This window comes from Athene noctua, chromosome Z, assembly GCF_965140245.1.
Source record: "Athene noctua chromosome Z, bAthNoc1.hap1.1, whole genome shotgun sequence".
In the NCBI taxonomy this organism is placed as follows: Eukaryota; Metazoa; Chordata; class Aves; order Strigiformes; family Strigidae; genus Athene; species Athene noctua.
Genome location: NC_134077.1, coordinates 40591965 through 40609724, shown reverse-complemented (window position 1 = coordinate 40609724; position 17760 = coordinate 40591965). Strand labels below are relative to the sequence as shown.

General features: G+C 38.6%; 1 protein-coding gene across 3 annotated transcripts in view; it reads right to left on the bottom strand.

Moving 5' to 3' along the window:
- Positions 1-14469, bottom strand: part of LNPEP (leucyl and cystinyl aminopeptidase) — a 101171-nt gene extending 86702 nt beyond the window's left edge. For all 3 annotated transcript variants that reach the window (XM_074932990.1, XM_074932989.1, XM_074932992.1), the window contains exon 1: positions 14106-14469. Coding sequence is in view for 2 of the 3 variants with exons in the window: in XM_074932989.1 (XP_074789090.1) it covers positions 14106-14124 (19 nt within the window). In the remaining variant the exon portion in view is untranslated. The remainder of the gene's footprint in view (positions 1-14105) is intronic.
- Positions 14470-17760: the final 3291 nt, after the last annotated feature.

Below are 17760 nucleotides of genomic sequence, written 5' to 3'. Positions count from 1 at the left end.
TGGAGAGCTGCCCAGCTGAAAAGGACCTGGGGGTGTTTGTTGACAGCCAGCAGTGTGCCCAGGTGACCAAGAAGGCCAAGAGCATCCTGGCTTGTATCAGAAATAGTGTGGCCAGCAGGGAAGTGATCATCCCCCTGTACATGGCACCAGTGAGACTGCACCTTGATACTGTGTTGTGTTGTGGGCCCCTGACTACAAGAAAGATATTGAAGTGCTGGAGAATGTCCAAAGAAGAGCAACCAAGCTGGTGAAGGGTCTAGAGAACAAGTCCTTGTGAGAAGCAGCTGAGGGAACTGGGGTTGTTTAGTCTGGAGAAGAAGAGGCTTAGGGGAGACCTTATTGCTCTCTACAACTACCTGGAAGGAGGTTGTAACAATGTGGGTGTCAGTCTCTTCCCCAGTAACAGTGAGAGGATGAGAGGAAACAGCCTCAGGTTGCACCAGGGGTGGTTTAGATTAGATATTAGGAAAAATTTCTTCACTGAAAGGGTTGTTAAGTATTGGAACAGCCTGCCCAGGCAAGTGCTTTAGTCATGATCCCTGGAGGTACTTAAAAGATGTGTAGGTGTGGCACTTAGGTACATGGTTTAGCGGTGGCCTTGGTAATGTTAGGTTAATGGTTGAACTCAATCTTAAGCGTCTTTTCCAACCTAAATGATTCTATAAATTAATTGTTTACCATAGGGATTTTTAACATTAGGTGTAAGTCTTATAAATCTGACCTAATCAAGTAAATTGCTCAATTTGCAGACTTTCTCAAAGTATTTGCTGACGGCATACTACATTCCCAGCTATTAAAACTGGTGGAACAGCACATAGTGAACATAATTTTGCCTATTACCTCTGATAACTCACCATTTTCATCTCTAAAAGAAAGATACATCACCCTCTCACCACATTCCACCATCCTTTCCCAGACACCTATGTCCAAGCTAATGCAGAGACAGTCTGTTTTCCATCCTCCACTTTGTTCCTCTGTTCCTTTCAGAGTGGCATCCCTTGGACTTCCTGCTGCTCCCAGCAAAAGATGAAATGATTAAAAATGTAAGCAGGTTCTTCCTACTTCTCTGAGCACTATGTCCACAGATTCACTACAAGGACTGTACACCTATTTCCAGGAGCAGTTAACAGAGGAATTAACTTGTGATTCCTTATTCTGGAGCCTGGGATGATCATAAACTCTTAACTAGCTCTTGTCTTACTTCAGTTTCCAAGCAAAGACATAGGATTCACTTAACTTATAATTCCTTCCCCCTCTAACTGCCAGCTCTCCTTCTCTGTCACAGTATGTCTTGTCATAGCTTAGAAAAAAATGCCTCCAAACTTTGAAGGAAGCAATAAAATACTTTAAAGTGGAAGTACTTAAATAACAAATATTAGTTTTAAAAATGGCTTTGTTGTTCTTCTAAAATACCACCCAACAGAGTTATATAGGACTTCTTAAATATTGCCCATGGATTTACAACTGATTTACAGCATAGTCAGTAAATAATCCCTGTTGCTATTTTCGTGCACGGTACATAGACAGAGCTCTCCGGAACATAGAAAGTCACTTTCAGAAAGAGTATCAGGGCATTGGCACAGACTCTTGATGATCACATGCAAACCCCCTGAATATATTGGAAAACCTACACAAAATCCTAACCAAAATCTCATGTTATGGTAAGCAAGCAGCAACATTTCTGGTTTCACACACACACAGAGGAAAGGGAGTGGGAGGAGGACCCTCAAACAAAAAGTTATATTTATTCAGAGTCTGCATGAAAGCAAATTACTCATCTTAAGGGATTTCTGGCCCTGAAGCATATAGAAAAACTCTATGCAGTGACATGCTGCATAGATCCTATAGGAGACAGAATAGCTTCTTAAATTCAAGACATGCTCAAATCTCTGAGTGCACACATTTACAGGAAAACAAACAAACAAACAAACAAAAACAAAAAAAAAACCTACACAAAAACCAACTGAAAACTTACTTATGAAATCTGATTTTTGAAAGATACTACACTTCATTAGTGGAACACTAAGTAAAAAAAAAATCATATTTTCAGAACTCTTGCTGCAAAATTGCATGTTGCTGGAACAGTAATTAATGTCACTGTCATCTATATTGCATTACACTATTTCTTCTTGTGGATAAGTATAAACAGTTACATCATACAGTAAAAATTATAGATTTTAACAAAGTAGTGATTTTTAAAATGGCAGGCTTTTAATTTTTTCAGCTTGTTCTAACCAGGTACTGCTTGGTTTATGTTCATTATTTCTTCTCATATCAATTTATATCTTCTATAATGCAGAATTCTTCCTGAACTGTTATGCTTTGGGCTGTCTCTAACATGTCCATAAAAAATATATTACCTGTTGAAGAAGTGGGCATGGAGGGAATAAAGAAGCTCCTCTTAACTTTTCTAAGAAGCTTGTTCAGCAAACATGTTAGTTATGCTAAGACTCTTACTAAAGGTTTCCTTCTTTTCAACTATGTTTCCCTAACTGTTCTATGAATTTCAAATTCCTTCTGAGCAAGGAAACAATTCAATTCTATACAGAAGAATTATTTGTTATTACTAAAGGAGAGTACACAAAGGCATTTGTGTAATCTAAAATCAGCATTATCCACAGTAAGAAAGCAAACATTTATAACCTTCAATCAGCTTAGAAACAAGGAGACTAGGGAGACTGCCTAGGAAACTAAGCAGAGGAAAGGAAAATCAGAAGTCCTACTTGAAAGCATACTGCCTTCATTTCACCATGATTTCACCTATCACCTTGGAGCTGGGGCACAGGGATGGCAGAGAGAATGGAAGTTTCCATAACAAAAATCAAGTGAGGCACTGAACACCTGAGAAAAACCTTGGAATCCACCACTCCAAAAGTAATACATCATCTTAGAAAATCCAACCTGCCAACAAATTGCAGTTCCCAGCACTCTTAGTTGTACATGCCAAAAGATTCATTTAGAGGTTCCAAATATATTCACATATAGCAAAGTGGTTGAGGTCCTCAGTTTCTATGACATTTCCACGGGTACAACTAAAGGTTCAGTGGCTGTAGCTCAAGCAGCCCTCTCCACACAAGCAGGATCCAACAAAATAACCCACATTTCCTTTATAGCAGGCTAGCAAAAACCTGACAGGTTTCCCAGCTCTGTGGCTCTTTTATTACTGCTTTATTTGAATGCAGGGTCACATCTTCCACTTGTGGAAGGAAAATCATGAACCAATAGAATTTTCTAAGAATTATGGTTTTTTACCCATGCAGGAAAATGATCAAAATTGGAGCTGTGCATGAGATTGAATGGGTTCATTAAAAGTGTATGCCAACTTACAGATGTAAATATTTGCTTTGAATGGAAATATCTATGGAAACATTAGGTGCACTGTTCTGAATTTTCAAGCTGTATATGATTTTCAATCATTATGCAGAGAAGCAGGAAACAAATCATTCAGAACTGAACATTAGACTGAGCCTGAAAAATTTCACAAATGTTTAGGGATTTTACTCACTCATAATAGTGGTTTACATGTATTCCACACTCTCTTACAAGTATTTTAGTTGGCTCCACAGGAATTAATACATACAATCAAGAGCACTTGTTACAGCAGCTCATGAAACAACAAAAAATTACTAGTTTAGTTATGGTGCAAAGTTAACATTCAAATAAAAAAGCAGATACACAAGTACTTCCTGAAAACAGTAATATGAGACAGACCCACAGGAATCCAGTATCAGACCCGCAGACTTGGTTTGCGAATGTCACCCTTGATTTGTGAATATCTGATGAAGTCCCCCTGCAAGTCAATTTAGTATAAGCCTCTCCTGTGTTGGGAAACATGACCATGAGTATCCAGTAGTTATACCATGACATTTTGCAAAAGAGCCCTGAAATTAAGAAAAAACAAACAAACAAACAAACCCCCAAAACAAACAACACTCCCCCCACTTCCCTCCAAAAAAACCCAAAACATAAAAAAAACCACTTCAGTTTCCATCTTTGAAAATTGCAACTGATGTTTCTTCTGCTTTCACCATTTGGGATTTGAATTATTTTAATTTGGAATGAAAGAATTGCGGTTTTAGACCTTGCCAAAGCAGTGCACAGATTTTGGTTCGCTTCTCCTGATGACCCCCGAGAGCTGTGCAGTTAAATTCATACCTGTCTGAGTATATATTCCTCAATATGTTTCCTAGTGGCCCAAGGAAACTGTCCCTCTTTACTGGCATTACACAGCTTCAGACCTAAAGCAACCTCTCCACCATTATGACCCTTTGTCATTTTAAGAATTTTGCAAAACAGGCTAAGGACAACATGTTTTGCCTTGCTTGTGTACACACAGCTTTTGTTTTACCTCTTAAATGGTCTTTATCTCAATCCACAAGCTTTTCCACTTTTATCAATTTTTCCAATTGGTTTTTCCAATTACTTTTTTGAATTCTCTCACCCATCTCACTGGGTGGGAGTGAGCAAGTGGCTCCATGGGGCTTTGCTGCCTAACAGGGTTAACAGAGAGCAAGAAAATTTGAGCAGAATTTATATTTACTGGTATAGCCAGTGTACAGAAGCAATATAGAGTCACTTCTAGGAAACAACAAATCTCTGAATTCAGAAATAAAAGCTTTCGTGCTTGCAGTTATTTTAAATGTGGTAAATCATATTTTTAGAACATTTACATGAGAAAAACATTTATTAAAAAAAGAAGTTAGGCTGCTACAAGACACATAGATGTCAGCACTTTCTCTCTTAAATTATTGAATTAAGAAGACAGAAGGGAATAATCCAGTAGGAGAAAGCACAGACAAGAAATATTTTGAAATAGGAAGTATTGCTATGAAAATCCATGTATCATTCATGGCCTTGCATGCTTTTTAGACAGAAGAGAAGGAATAGGTAGGCTAACAGTATGTTCCTAATTCCCATGATGTTGCAAGTTTATATGTTTACATTTTTAATAGATAAAAAACACAGGCATATATGCATATATACTTTTATATACTTAATGCAATCATTTAAAAAAGAAACAGAAATATTAAACCCACTTGTGCTTCCTGTTGATAAAGATCCTAAATCAGCACCTTCTAGTCCTCTTACTATTACTTAAGTACAAAAAAACCTAGAGAATGGCACATACTGACTCAGACAGAACAATCCCCAAACAGAACAATCCCAAAAAAGCCTTACATAAAACAACCACCTCACTGAATTGAAGTGAGAGTTTTCCTGTGTTGGCTAGAACATCACTGTCCTTCACTGATACAGATTACGGCACTTCCATTTGGTTTGGAGTAAAAATCAAGACAGGCTCTGTTCCTTTTTGAAGTATCATTACTTACATGCAATCATATATGATGACTCTCTTTTTACTATTTTTACTGCAAGCTCTTATCAAAAGGCAGGCAGTCAGGCATGAAGTCTGACCATGATTTGACATACAACTTAGTGACAAATGCCACAAAATGCATAAACCAGATGTTGGTTTGGAAAAACACCCCACTATTTTCACTTGAAAATGAATAGTTTTCTTGTATTGCAAAGGAGGACAAGTGCTGCTTTCAAGGCCAAAATAAGAAAGGAAAGATAAGTTCCAAGCCACCCAAGGTCACTCTCTAATTCCTCTCCTTCAGCCTGTACTAGGTCTACTTTTGCTGTTTGTTTGGTTGGTTGGGGGGGGACGGACGAATTTTTAAATGAATGTGAGATCAAATATTGCAATAGCAACCTTCTGCACATATGCTGAAGCAAAATTCTGCCAGTTGGGCTGTATCATGATAATTAAAACAATAGATGATTATGTGTTTGAAGATCCTCTCTTAAATTGCCATAAGAAACAGGAGCTAAGAGTGTAATCTCATGTAAGTCACAGCTTATTAGTTTATTAGGGCCTCTAAAAGATTTTGTGAAAGTCTCTTTCTGATTTTTAAGGAACAGCTGCATTTTCTTCAGTAGGACCTCAGGGTAAAGAACCACATGGATCAATAACATGTCCACATTTACTCATCAAATTTATTATTTAAATTTACTATTTACTATTTAAATTTCAGTTGTTCTGAGGAAAAACTTTTAGAGAACTTTGCAAGGTTCTCTAAAACAGACTGCTCTAGTCTCTAGAACAGACTGTCAGGCATACAGTCTGACAGACTGCATAAAACCTGATGCTTGCTTAGTCCTTTTTAAAGCAATAAATTTGAACTACCATACACTCTTATCTTGAGCAGTTTCTAAAAAAGCAAGCCAATGTGCCTTACACTATTGTTAGTTTTGTTACTTAATACACACTTGACAACTCCAGTGATACTATACAAAACCATTTGAAGGTCACAAGCAAGTATTGCATGTTAATTTCTTTATAACTAGTATTTCAGCTCACAAAAGCAATAATAGCGAAAAGTTATCACCTATGACTCTCAATGCAGTAAACTTCATGTGGTCTTAACAGAGCAACAACACATCTCCCTAAATTTCTGTGTGTCTCATTATATAAAGGACTTTGACAGAGAAAGAAGTGCCAGGATGGTAGTGCAAGAAATATTGAGATCTGAATTGCTCCCAAATGCTAAGCAGGTATCATATGTCAGCTCTGGATTCATTACAACCACCACCACTGTATACCATACACTTCTCAGAAGGTACCCTGTAGTTATCTCTTTCAATCATTCTCACCACGCAAAAAGCAGGTGGGAGAGCTGCAGACTTCTGAGTGCCAGACTGATCTATACAGAGATGAACACCCCCCACAGGGTTTGTGAAAGGTTTCTGCAGAAATACCAGAGGGAACTTCAATCAACAAGCTGTGCATACAGGCAGCTATTTTGATCTTGTGAGTACGCTGGGTTGCTTTGCCCAGCAATGTGCATATCCTTGGCCACATTGCTGTTATTAGAATATATATGTATTTCAGAACATGTATGTTGCTACCAGAAAAAGAAAGAAAATAGCAGAATGATAGGAGAAGATACAATAGATATAAAAAAAGACAACCTTTGGTTCTTCTCTAGACAAAGCATATCAATTACCAATTTGTATTTAGAAGAATTTCTGTAGATGATAGCCCTGCCAATGATACAGGCCCTCATAATAACAGTTCCATTCTGCACCACATCTGAGGGTTTTTTGCCTTCATTGATCTTAATCCCACAATCATCATTTTCACAGATGAAAAGTTAACACATTATGGCCTGTTCTTTCTGCAAAAACTGCCAAAATTTGGCAAAGACAAGATTTAGAATCTATATATTGTTATTTTAGATACTCCATATGAAGGACTTCCACTGTTTTACATATACATGGAGGGGTAGGGAGGAACAATCACAAAGAAAGTATAAAATATATTAACCCTCCTACATTTTAACATTTACTATAGCCTCTTCTACTCCAGGTGCCAATCCTCAGCATAGCACTAGCCTGAAATTTTGCTAAATTAATCAGCAGAGTTGTCAACAAGTCAGCTGATGTGATGGAGCTTGATAGCCTAACCAGGGTACATAATGCAGGACAAAACAGCCTTCCTACTATTGCAACGCAAACCACTGTCACAGTATTATAAACACAGAAGACAGACATGAAGGAAGATTGAATCTGTTACCTTGGGTTTTGTTTTTTATTTGTTCAAAGTTTAACAGGTTGCATTCTTTTAAATATTATTAGTTCTTATTTTCTTCACATTTGTGGTTTTAATTGATAAAGTGCATATTGTGCAATGGTGCCTTTACTTATTTTTCAGTGATTTGTAAAATAATACTTCACATACAAGTATTCACAATTATGTATATCAAGCTGTGTCAAAAGAGACACTGAGGCCTCATTAGTATCTCCAGCAATGATAAAGGGCACAAATTCGGATAATAAAACTGACAGCTTATACATGCTGTATTCACAGTTCCATTTTCTGACAACCTGTTCTTTGTCTTTCTTTTATAATGGTTTACAGCTCAGAAGTAATGAGGCTTCTGAAGTATTCTGAACTTTTTGGACTCCCATAAATTCAAGCTTGGGTGTTTCCAGAAAGACTGATTTACATGCATGAAAAACAGTTACAAGCGGTTCTGTTGATATGTTAACAATTCATTATTACTGTAGAAGAAATTGCCGGATTTTATACAAATAAAGGCTTAAATAAAAAGCAGTCTTAGGCCCTGAAGAGTAGGTAAGTTAGACAGTTTTAAACCCAGCTGGTTCTCCATAGAGGTCAATGGCACTGACAAGTATTCTTACACAAGAACTCCATTTTTTGCAGAATTGCTTCCTTCAATATCAAAGAGTGATTACAACCCAAGAAAAGCTCTCTGCACTCAATTGTCCTTACTAAAGCATACTGAAAAGACTCCTCCAAACAGTTTTGGTGGGAAAGAAAAAAACCATCCCAAAACCAAAAACCACCTTATCTCCACATGAACAAGCAAATGTTAATTTCAGTGGAATCAGGATTCCTCATTCTCACTATTCACTAGCTGTAGTAAAGAAGATCACTGCTGCAGTATATTACTATACACTCTAATCCAATAGAAGAATTGGGCACTGAGATTTTGTTTGAACATCTTTTTGGAGACAATCCTCATGATGGAATGCAACATCAGATGTGCCTCATGGAGGCAAAGTGAGCAGAACCCAACACACCATATTACCTTGAAATTCCTGTCTCTTTGATCAACTGGATGAGTTTTGTAGAGCTGTTTCCTCCCCTCCTTCCTTTCCATTTCCTTCAAGAGTCTCCATTTGTTCTCTCACTTTCTTCCTGGCTACATGGTACACAATCTTTTTGTGATTCTTATAATTTAAGGTTAATACTTTCACTACTTAAAGCGGTATCAAAAATAGTCAGAACACAGCTATTAGAAGGGATGTATGTACACTTGAAAACACAGGCAATTAAAACTCAGCTCACAAAAAATGCTGGTGTGTTTTAAAGGTTAATTTAATGTTATTTTAAGGTAGCATTGGACAGAAGTCTAAGCAGTAGCTGCCATGCATACAAATTTCTGATAGACAAAGGAATAATATTGCTCTCACTCATTAAAAAAAAATCAAAGTTTTTGCTCTTCTACACAATCTTTGCTTTTATACTTAGTGAAAAAAAGTATTGCCCAGCAGATCTGGAAACTCAATGAACTTCCTTCACTCAATTCACTGAGCAAAGAAGGAAAAGGAAAACTTGAATTATCTGAATACAGATTAATTCACTACTGAAATCAGAGACATGCATTAAATAAAGGTAAATTCAGCTTCTTCATAGGCAATTACTATACCAGTCAAATATGAAAAAACATTCTGATCAGTTAAACAGAAGAGGGTTTTATCAGTTTTCGGCATCTTCTATGGTAGTCATTATGCAGCTTTATCTAGCACATGTGCACACAGTTTCACAAGTGTCACAGACTGGGCTTTGTATCATCTTCCCCAAAAAGACAAGACAGTCCTGGAATACTCTTACAGGTGGATACTGAGATCAACATAAGCTTTTAACATTTTTGACTCGTGAGATATCATGCAGATACTCAGTGTTTTCATTCATTCTGCAAGTGGAATACCATCTCCTTAGTGGAAAAATACTAGCAAACAATCCACAGTGAACATCTATACTCTGCTCTTCAGACACTGTTTTAACAGAGAAAAAGATTTTCCAATCCACAGTGATTGGTGTCGCCAAAACAAAACATTTCAAACAGATTAAGTTCTTTCTCTCTTTGTATGTTCACCTATTTCCCTCATTATTCTTATCACCAAAATGCGAGTACCTCTGTTGCAGATCTGATGATAATACTTCTAGGTCCCAGCTTGTACAGTAAAGTGCCAGCAAAAGAAGAATGTAAGTGTATATACATTAACTGAGCCCAGAGAGAGATGACCACTCTCTCAGCTATACAGACTGCATCCAAATTACTGAACTCATTTCTCAGCATCTATTGCTATACATGGAGTTCACAGAAATGCAGTAAAAGAAAATACATATCAAACTCATTGAGAAAACACTCGTCCTGTTAGCTTAGTTGACACAGGAACACAAGATACAGATGCTACAGCATGGCTTGGTGGAAAAATACTACCCAGAAACATGAACTTGAGCAATAGAAACAGATACAATCAGCATTTATTTCGGTCAGTAATACTTGACAAAGTAAAATTCTGGGATATGTAAAACGTGGGGGGAGAAAGAGACACTGAGAACAGACCTCTTAGATTTTTTAAATCTAAACTTGCCAAAACAGATTACTCAAATTTGTTGTTTAGGACTGAATACTACTGTTTAAACAAACAGGAACCCTTCTGCTCCATTACACAGCAGTACACAACATTGACAGTTAAGGGTATGCCTGTTGCCCCTAAAAGACTTAGGCTATGCACACAGAATATGCTCCTGCAATCTCCCACACATTTATATACTGAACAAAACTAACATAAAGAAAGAAAACATTTTGGAATTAACAGGAACTACCTGAAATAACTAGATTGTGCAAATGACATTTTTCATTTTGTAAATGACATTACCTAATTTGGTTTATTTCTACAAAAACCCCTACTCCTTCCCATGAGAGACTTTTTATTTTGTTCGTCAGTTTAGTTGTTATTTATTTCAAAGTTTCCATCTGATGCTTAAAAAAAAAAAAAAAATCAAGAATGTCAGTGAAAGTGAGTTATTTGCATTTCAGCAGATCATCACAAGTTAAACCTTCTGTGGTTACTTGTTTTACGTATCACCTGTCTTAAGTGAGAAACACTGTAATAACTAATTTCTACATTTTCCTTTCATCTGAAATGGAAAAGTTCCATGTTTGATGTATTAACAGGAAATGGTGAAATGATCTTTCAAAAACCCCATGCAATCTAAAATATTTTGTAATATTGTCCAAAAGAGATGTCCCAAATTACACGACATATTTCTTTTAGTCAGTATTTCACTTCTTTTGGTTTAAGTGAAACTGTTTAGTAACAAATGACTAGTCAGAACTAATAAATTTTGCTCATTAATTTGCAATTCCCAACACAGTAGAATTTGAGATTGTCAAACTTAGAAAAAAAAAAAAAGATGTGCAACAACAAGGAAGTCTTCTATGCACTTTTAATACTTTGATTATTCATATTTCTGGAAAGGTCTCAAATTAAGAATAGTAAATGTAAAATAGAGGAATTTGTCTCAAAAAATAAAATCTTACCAGTAACCATTTCTAAAACATTTATTAATTAACTACATTTATAACATTTTAGTGGAAGTTAGATTAGACATTAGGAAAAGGTTCTTCACGGAGAGGGTGGTCAGTCAATGAAACAGGCTCCCCAGGGAAATGGTCATGGCATCAAGCCTGTCAGAGTTAAAGGTTTAGTTTTAGGTAGTCCTGCAAAGAGCAGGGAATTGGGTTTGTTGATCCCTACAGGTCCCTTCCAACTTAAGATATTCTATGATTGTATGATTTACTCATGTCCTAAAAATAGATCTGCAATTAACTGTTTTTCTGGAGCTATGGACCTCACACATTATCTCCAACTAAACTGGGCAAAAGGGAAGGCATAGCAGAGATCTCTCCAAAGAGGACTGGACCTAAGTTTCCAGTACAGGAATAAGGGTGAAGTCAAAAAAAAGAAAACTTAAATACCTTTATTTAGGTTATCTGAGTATTTCCACTGGAGAAACTATTCAAACAATAAAAAGTTCAGGACACCCACAAGCATCTAAAGGAAAGGATAAGGGTTTCTTTGACTTCTGAAATGAATTATGGATGTGCTTTTGCTTTTATTTAAAGAAAAGAAAAAAGACACCAAATATTGAATTAGAAAAACAGTGATCTTCCATATGCACTTTAGCACTTACAGGCTATTTTAAGATACATATCCATTCTGACACAGTTCTACATCCATAAAGTAAAACAAGAAATTTGGCCATTGGAGTCCTGAATCCAACTGAAATGCTTTTGGAAAATATTAACATTCAGTCTGTTCCCTCTGTTTTACAAAAACCCCAAAGAACTGAAAGAGCTACAAATATAATATTGTAAGCTTCCTGCAGTAGCAATCTTTTCCCCTGAATTTACATGGCACTTTGCACAGGAAATCATACATACAGACTCACAAACAGAACTTGTTACTACTATGTAAGACAACACAAAAAACCTTTCAGTTGCCAGGAAGCACAGTTTATTTGAAACATTTGATGTCTACAAAAGCTTCCAGACCACCAGCTATGGAAATGAAAACTCTATTCAAAAACCCAATAGTAAGCATCCGCTTCAGATTTTATCAGCTGCTACTGAGAACAAAACATGTCCCAACATTGTCAAAATGATAAGCAGCATCTCTGCTCTAATATTTGCACATATTCTCTTTAGTGTCCTTTAAAGAAGGGACAGCTTTCCGTAGGGAATTTATTGATGAGCTTTAGCTCCAAATTTTCTTCCAATCAGTCTCACCATCATCTCCAGGCTTTTCACATCAGGGAACAAAACTAGGAAGCTCAATGCATGAACACTGCTTCTCAGTAGTAGCACATAATATCTTTGAGCTCAGGCCCACACTGCCATTTCTTCCAGTTGCATAGATAAAGAGATTTTTTTTAATGTTTTGTTGCACAATGCAGTAACAGTATTATATCAAACAGACTTTTTAAAGGGATATAAACATGATGGCTGTCTCTCAAAGGGACTGGACTTAACAACATTACTTCAAAAAAAATTCTTCCCAAAACTGCATTACTATTAAAGACAAGGTCTTTTTACCATGCATGTAGCAAGGCAGATTACAATCCTGTGATTGTAATAAATTCTTGTTGAAAGATCTTCTACTGTTGTACAAACTGTACAGACAGAAAAAAACCTCCATAGAAGTGTAATCTTTAAAAAAAAAAAGAAAAAGGTCCATCTTGCTACTTAAAAAAAAATATGCCCAGAGCTCATAATCTTGAGATTCTAAACAGCAGCATATAAAGGATAGGGAAATTTTGGTGTATTTGAGAAAAGGGAGACACAAAGCAATGACAATATATTTCTCAAGTGAAAAAGAAAATTTACTTTTTACTGCATTAGGTTTTCCTGAACTTGGCAGTTTTGTACTATGATTTGGCAGATCACTGAGGAGTTAAAAATATAATGTAGCAAACTCTACCCCGGCTTTAGTTATGTCTACCCAGTATTGTAATTTAACAGACCAAATCCCTCCCCCCTGTAACAAAAGCTCTGCATTTTCAACAGGAAGGCTCTTTACACAGTGTCTTGTCCCAATTCCTTATTTGGCTATGGTCTTGAGTCTAACCAAACATACTTTAGTCTCAGTTTGATCTGAGAGCTTCATTTCCTCCTCTGTCCTGTCTTACTAATACAGATGCAGGCAGTAGTAACACGGAATTGACATGGCTTCATTTCAGTCACAAGTGTGGGATTCACACACAGTGCTGTATCACAAAGTCAACGAATGCTCCTGTATGCTTATCTCACACCTGCAACCACACCGTTATTTCAAGCATTTCTGACAAAGCACGGACAGTTCTGAAAGCTTTCTGGCTTCCAGGAACACTTTGAAACATTGTTTCAAATACCCTAGATACTCCTGTATTTTTATTTCTCCTTTCCCTCGCTGGGAGGAGACACTGTTGAGAGTGTCTCGATCAGGCAAATGGCATAAACAGAGGAACTGTTTCCTCCTTCCCATCAGAGTCATGATGGCTTTGGCACTTCAGACGCATATAAGGCTCCTTCCTCGGAGCGAGAGCACACCTTGGTGTAGAAGTTGCCGGGGCTTCGTATTGCCCGTGATATGCCACCATGAGATTACGGCCGGGCAATACGAAGTATATACAACAGTACCAAATGAGAGACGGAGCCTCCTCTCACCTTCCAGGTTAAAAGACCTGTGGTTATAATTAACCCAAATAAAACAAGATCTGAGGTAGTTTTCAAGCCGCGGACCATGGGGGCGGCACGGCTAATAAGACTCCTCTGGGCAAGCAGCTTCCGCTAGGAGCCCTAGCTGCGTCTGGGCCCTGTGGCGTGAGGGCCGACCCGGGAGCACCTCTGCCAGGAGGAATGGCAGGCTAAGCCTGCCGCGGGGAGGCCGCACGTCCCCATCCGGGGCTCCGCCGCCAGCTCGGGGTGTGCTCGTCGGTAGCACGGCCCTGCCGCGGTACTCACCACTGGGAAACGGCTCCATTTTTCTCCGGGAGTCCGCGCTAAGCCCGCGAGAGCGAAGCCCTGGCGAGGAGGGAGAAGACGACGCAGAGGCGCAGCCACGGCTCTTCACTCCTCTTCCTGCCGCCGCATGCTCTCAGGACGGGCACTGCCTCGGGATCTGCCGGGCCACTGCGGCCCCTCACGCCGCTGTCACTGCCCACCCAACCCTGCAACCACTCCTCCACCAGACAGGGGCACAGCAGGCTTAATCGGCTGCTCCCTGGTCAGCAGCTTTTTGAGGGGAGCTAGCCCCCACCAACCACCTTCTGTCCTGCTTCCCTCTCAACCCCGGCGGGGCCACGCTGCACCGCCTACTCCTCACACAGGCCCGCCTCCCCGCCGAGGGAGGACGGAGGAGGTGCGCGACAGGCCGCAGGCCCCTGCGCGGCTCTCCGAACCCTGGGAAAAAAGTGTCGGGATGTCGGTCCCCTACACTGCTCGTCTGGGTTACTTTGGGCGTTGTCAGACGAATGCCGGCCGCCGCCCTGCAGCTTGCAGAGTCGAAATGACCCGGCCGTAGTGGGATCCGGGCGCTGCCCCGCAGGCCTTGTGGCTCTGAGGCGCGCGGGACCTCTGCACGGAAGCCCCGCAGGCGCCTGACAGCCATTAGCAATGCAGTCGAGCCGGGCCACGCCAGCTTTGCCTGCAACTCACAGCCGTGCTCCCTTCGTCGCGCATAACCATTTTATTTTTAGCCTTATTACTGCCTTACCTGCCGCCGTCTCCTCCCTGACGACTACACTTCTGCTATTACATGATGGACTAAAGGTTTTTTTAAAAAAATAAGGGCATTTTTTAACCACTGATTGTTGGAAAAGAAGAAAATAGACATTGATTAATCCTGAAGAACTCACAATCCAAAGGCCTTATATTTATTTGGCCAAAAAAAGGAAGTTTAACCATTCTTTGAGGGAAGAAAGAAGGGAGGGGATCCACAAGAGCTCAGGCCCTATTCCCAGTCCTGTACCTGTTCTCACTGTTTTACAAACCTGGAAGTGCACTTTTCCCACACCTTAGTGTGTTTCACACACACAGTTACACACTGGCAACCCTGTAGCATAAACTAGGTGGTAAATAGTTTTGCTCTAAATCCCTGGAGTTTAATACTAATCCTGATGCTGGACACATAAAACTATATGAGTTTAAATGATCATTTATTCACCAACATGTTCTTAGACACTCCTCAGCATATGACAACAGCTTATCCTCAAAAGAATAACATATTATTAAATCAGCAAAGCATTTATTTTAATAGCAGAGTATGTCCTGAGAGCTTTTTTTTCTAAGCACTGACCCTGCCTAGCCTATATTTATCTATATTAAAAAAGCATTAATAACCATGTATCTGACTCTGCAGTGCAGAGATCCTACACAGTGTCATGCAGTGACTGCAGAGGCCTGAGTAACTTTTTGTGAGCTTCCCGTCACTATTTTCACCCTTCTTCATTTTTGCCAATCCACAATCTTTAATTAGCATGATACATCTCTGTAAAGCAGAAAAGCTACAATAAGATCATACTCTATTACATGTACATATATTTCCATATCTGGATTTTCCTATTAAAATCAACTTTTAAGAGAATAAAATGGTAACCATACAGATTAAGTTATGTATAGAGGTCATTACACAGTAGTACCTATTTGCATCTGTCCCATATCTGAAGAATAAGAGTTTCAGTGTAAATTTGTATAACATCATTTAGAATACAGATGAACAGAACTGAAGCTCCAGCTTTGCTGGAATTGTTAAAAAGCCAACGTTTCTAAAATATGATTAAAAAAAAGAAAAAAAAAAAGTGTCCAAAGGGTACAGATCATTTTTCACTATAAAATACAGTTTTTAATTATAGGTTAGTATTATGTTTGATTGACAAAAGTTAAGAACATTAAAACAGTTCCTTTTTCAGGCCTTGAGGCAACTATTACCACAGGTTTTTTGGTGTTTTGTTTTTTTTTTTTTTTAAGATGCAGAATAAAAACATGTCTTTAATTTCTCAGAGACCTAAATACATCCTTAAAACATTTGCAGTGTCTTGTATTTCACCTTTGTCTGGCAGCCTCCTTTCAGAAGTACCTTAACTGAGGCTCTTCCATGGGGTAAACGATGATTGCTAGCAATTCTGCCTCTTTCACATCTTTCAAGACCTGCTTTCCTTAAAGAATGCTTGAGGTATTTCAGCTTTTAAACACAGGAAACATCACCCGGCCCTTCTTTGTTCTTATTTATTTTTCTGCTGAGAGGAACAGAGATTTGGCTACGTGAATTCTAGAAATGTCAGATAGACACTTGGGTGTCTTTCACACAGTGGAAAGTCTTCAATTGTTTTCAGCCAGATCTGCACATAAGAAGAAGCTACACTGCAATAGTATGTAGAGCTTTGTAGTTGAGAAGTTGCCAGGACTCCATAGGTTTGAAAACTAGGGTGACACTTCATCAATCTTGCTAAAACGTGTCAGAGGTATCTCAGAATCAGGTGTGGGACTAGTGAACTGTTATTGTTTAAATCATAAAAAATAAATTAACTACTCTAAAAACTTCCAGGTCCTGAAATTAAATTAATCTAATTTTCTCTTTTCCTTGAAATATTTCCAGTATGTGTGTATCTCACCTCCAGACTGTAAAAGCTCACATCTAATGTTTGTTTGTTTGTTTGTTTGCATTTTTTAAAAAACATGTACTAGCTCAAAATTATCATGTATACACCAGATAGCACAGAAGTAACTTGCCAGCTTTTCTGATCAGAATGCTACAGGGCATGATTCCAAAGTTGCTTTTTCCTTAGGTGGCATTAGAATACATTTAAGCTTGATGATTTAGGCAGATCTAACACCTTGTCACTTGACAAAATGACAATGTCCTTTTCCCTGCTCAGCTCTTTCTCTCTGCCTACTCTTTCCTCATCCTCTCACTACTTACCTTGCATCAACTCTGATGCTTGTTAGATTCCTCTGCAGTCTGATTCAACTCTTCAACTGCCTAATCTGGCAGAAAAGTAATTCAGAAATGCAGTGGATAATTTAATTCTGGGTTACATAGTTTTATTAGAATCTGCAAAGAATCTGGATAACATCAGTAAAAGGAGGGATAATGCACATGCAGCTAAACAACCTCAGCTCAGAGTGAGAGCCAAAGAAGAGAAGGAAGATTCTCCTCTGTTTCCAGTGGTGAGATGTCTACAGCAATCTCTCCTTTAGAGCTCAGTTCTTAAGCTTTCTGCTGATACCAAAAAAGTCGGTTAAAATACACTCTCTAAGACTTAAAGTTTTAGAAAGCAGGCATTCTTTATTGCAGCGCTGGGTGCATGGGGGATCGCTCCACCTATTGTGCACACAAAACTTAGGTTACATCTTAAATTCAGGTGTTTTATACATATTCATAGAGTTGCACAATACAAACATACATATACATAACTAAGGTGGGGTTTAGTTCAAAAAGCTTGTGTCAGCAGTTCTGGAATGTTTATTTCATCTTTATGCCTGCGTATTGCCTCCTGGTGGTAATCTTCAGGGGTCTTCTGGAGGAAGGCCAGCAGTCTTCCTCGCTGTCAACTTTTCACCTTTCCCCTGTTAAAACATTGCAGGACCGTATTTTCTGGTTGTCCTGCTTGTTAGCTCC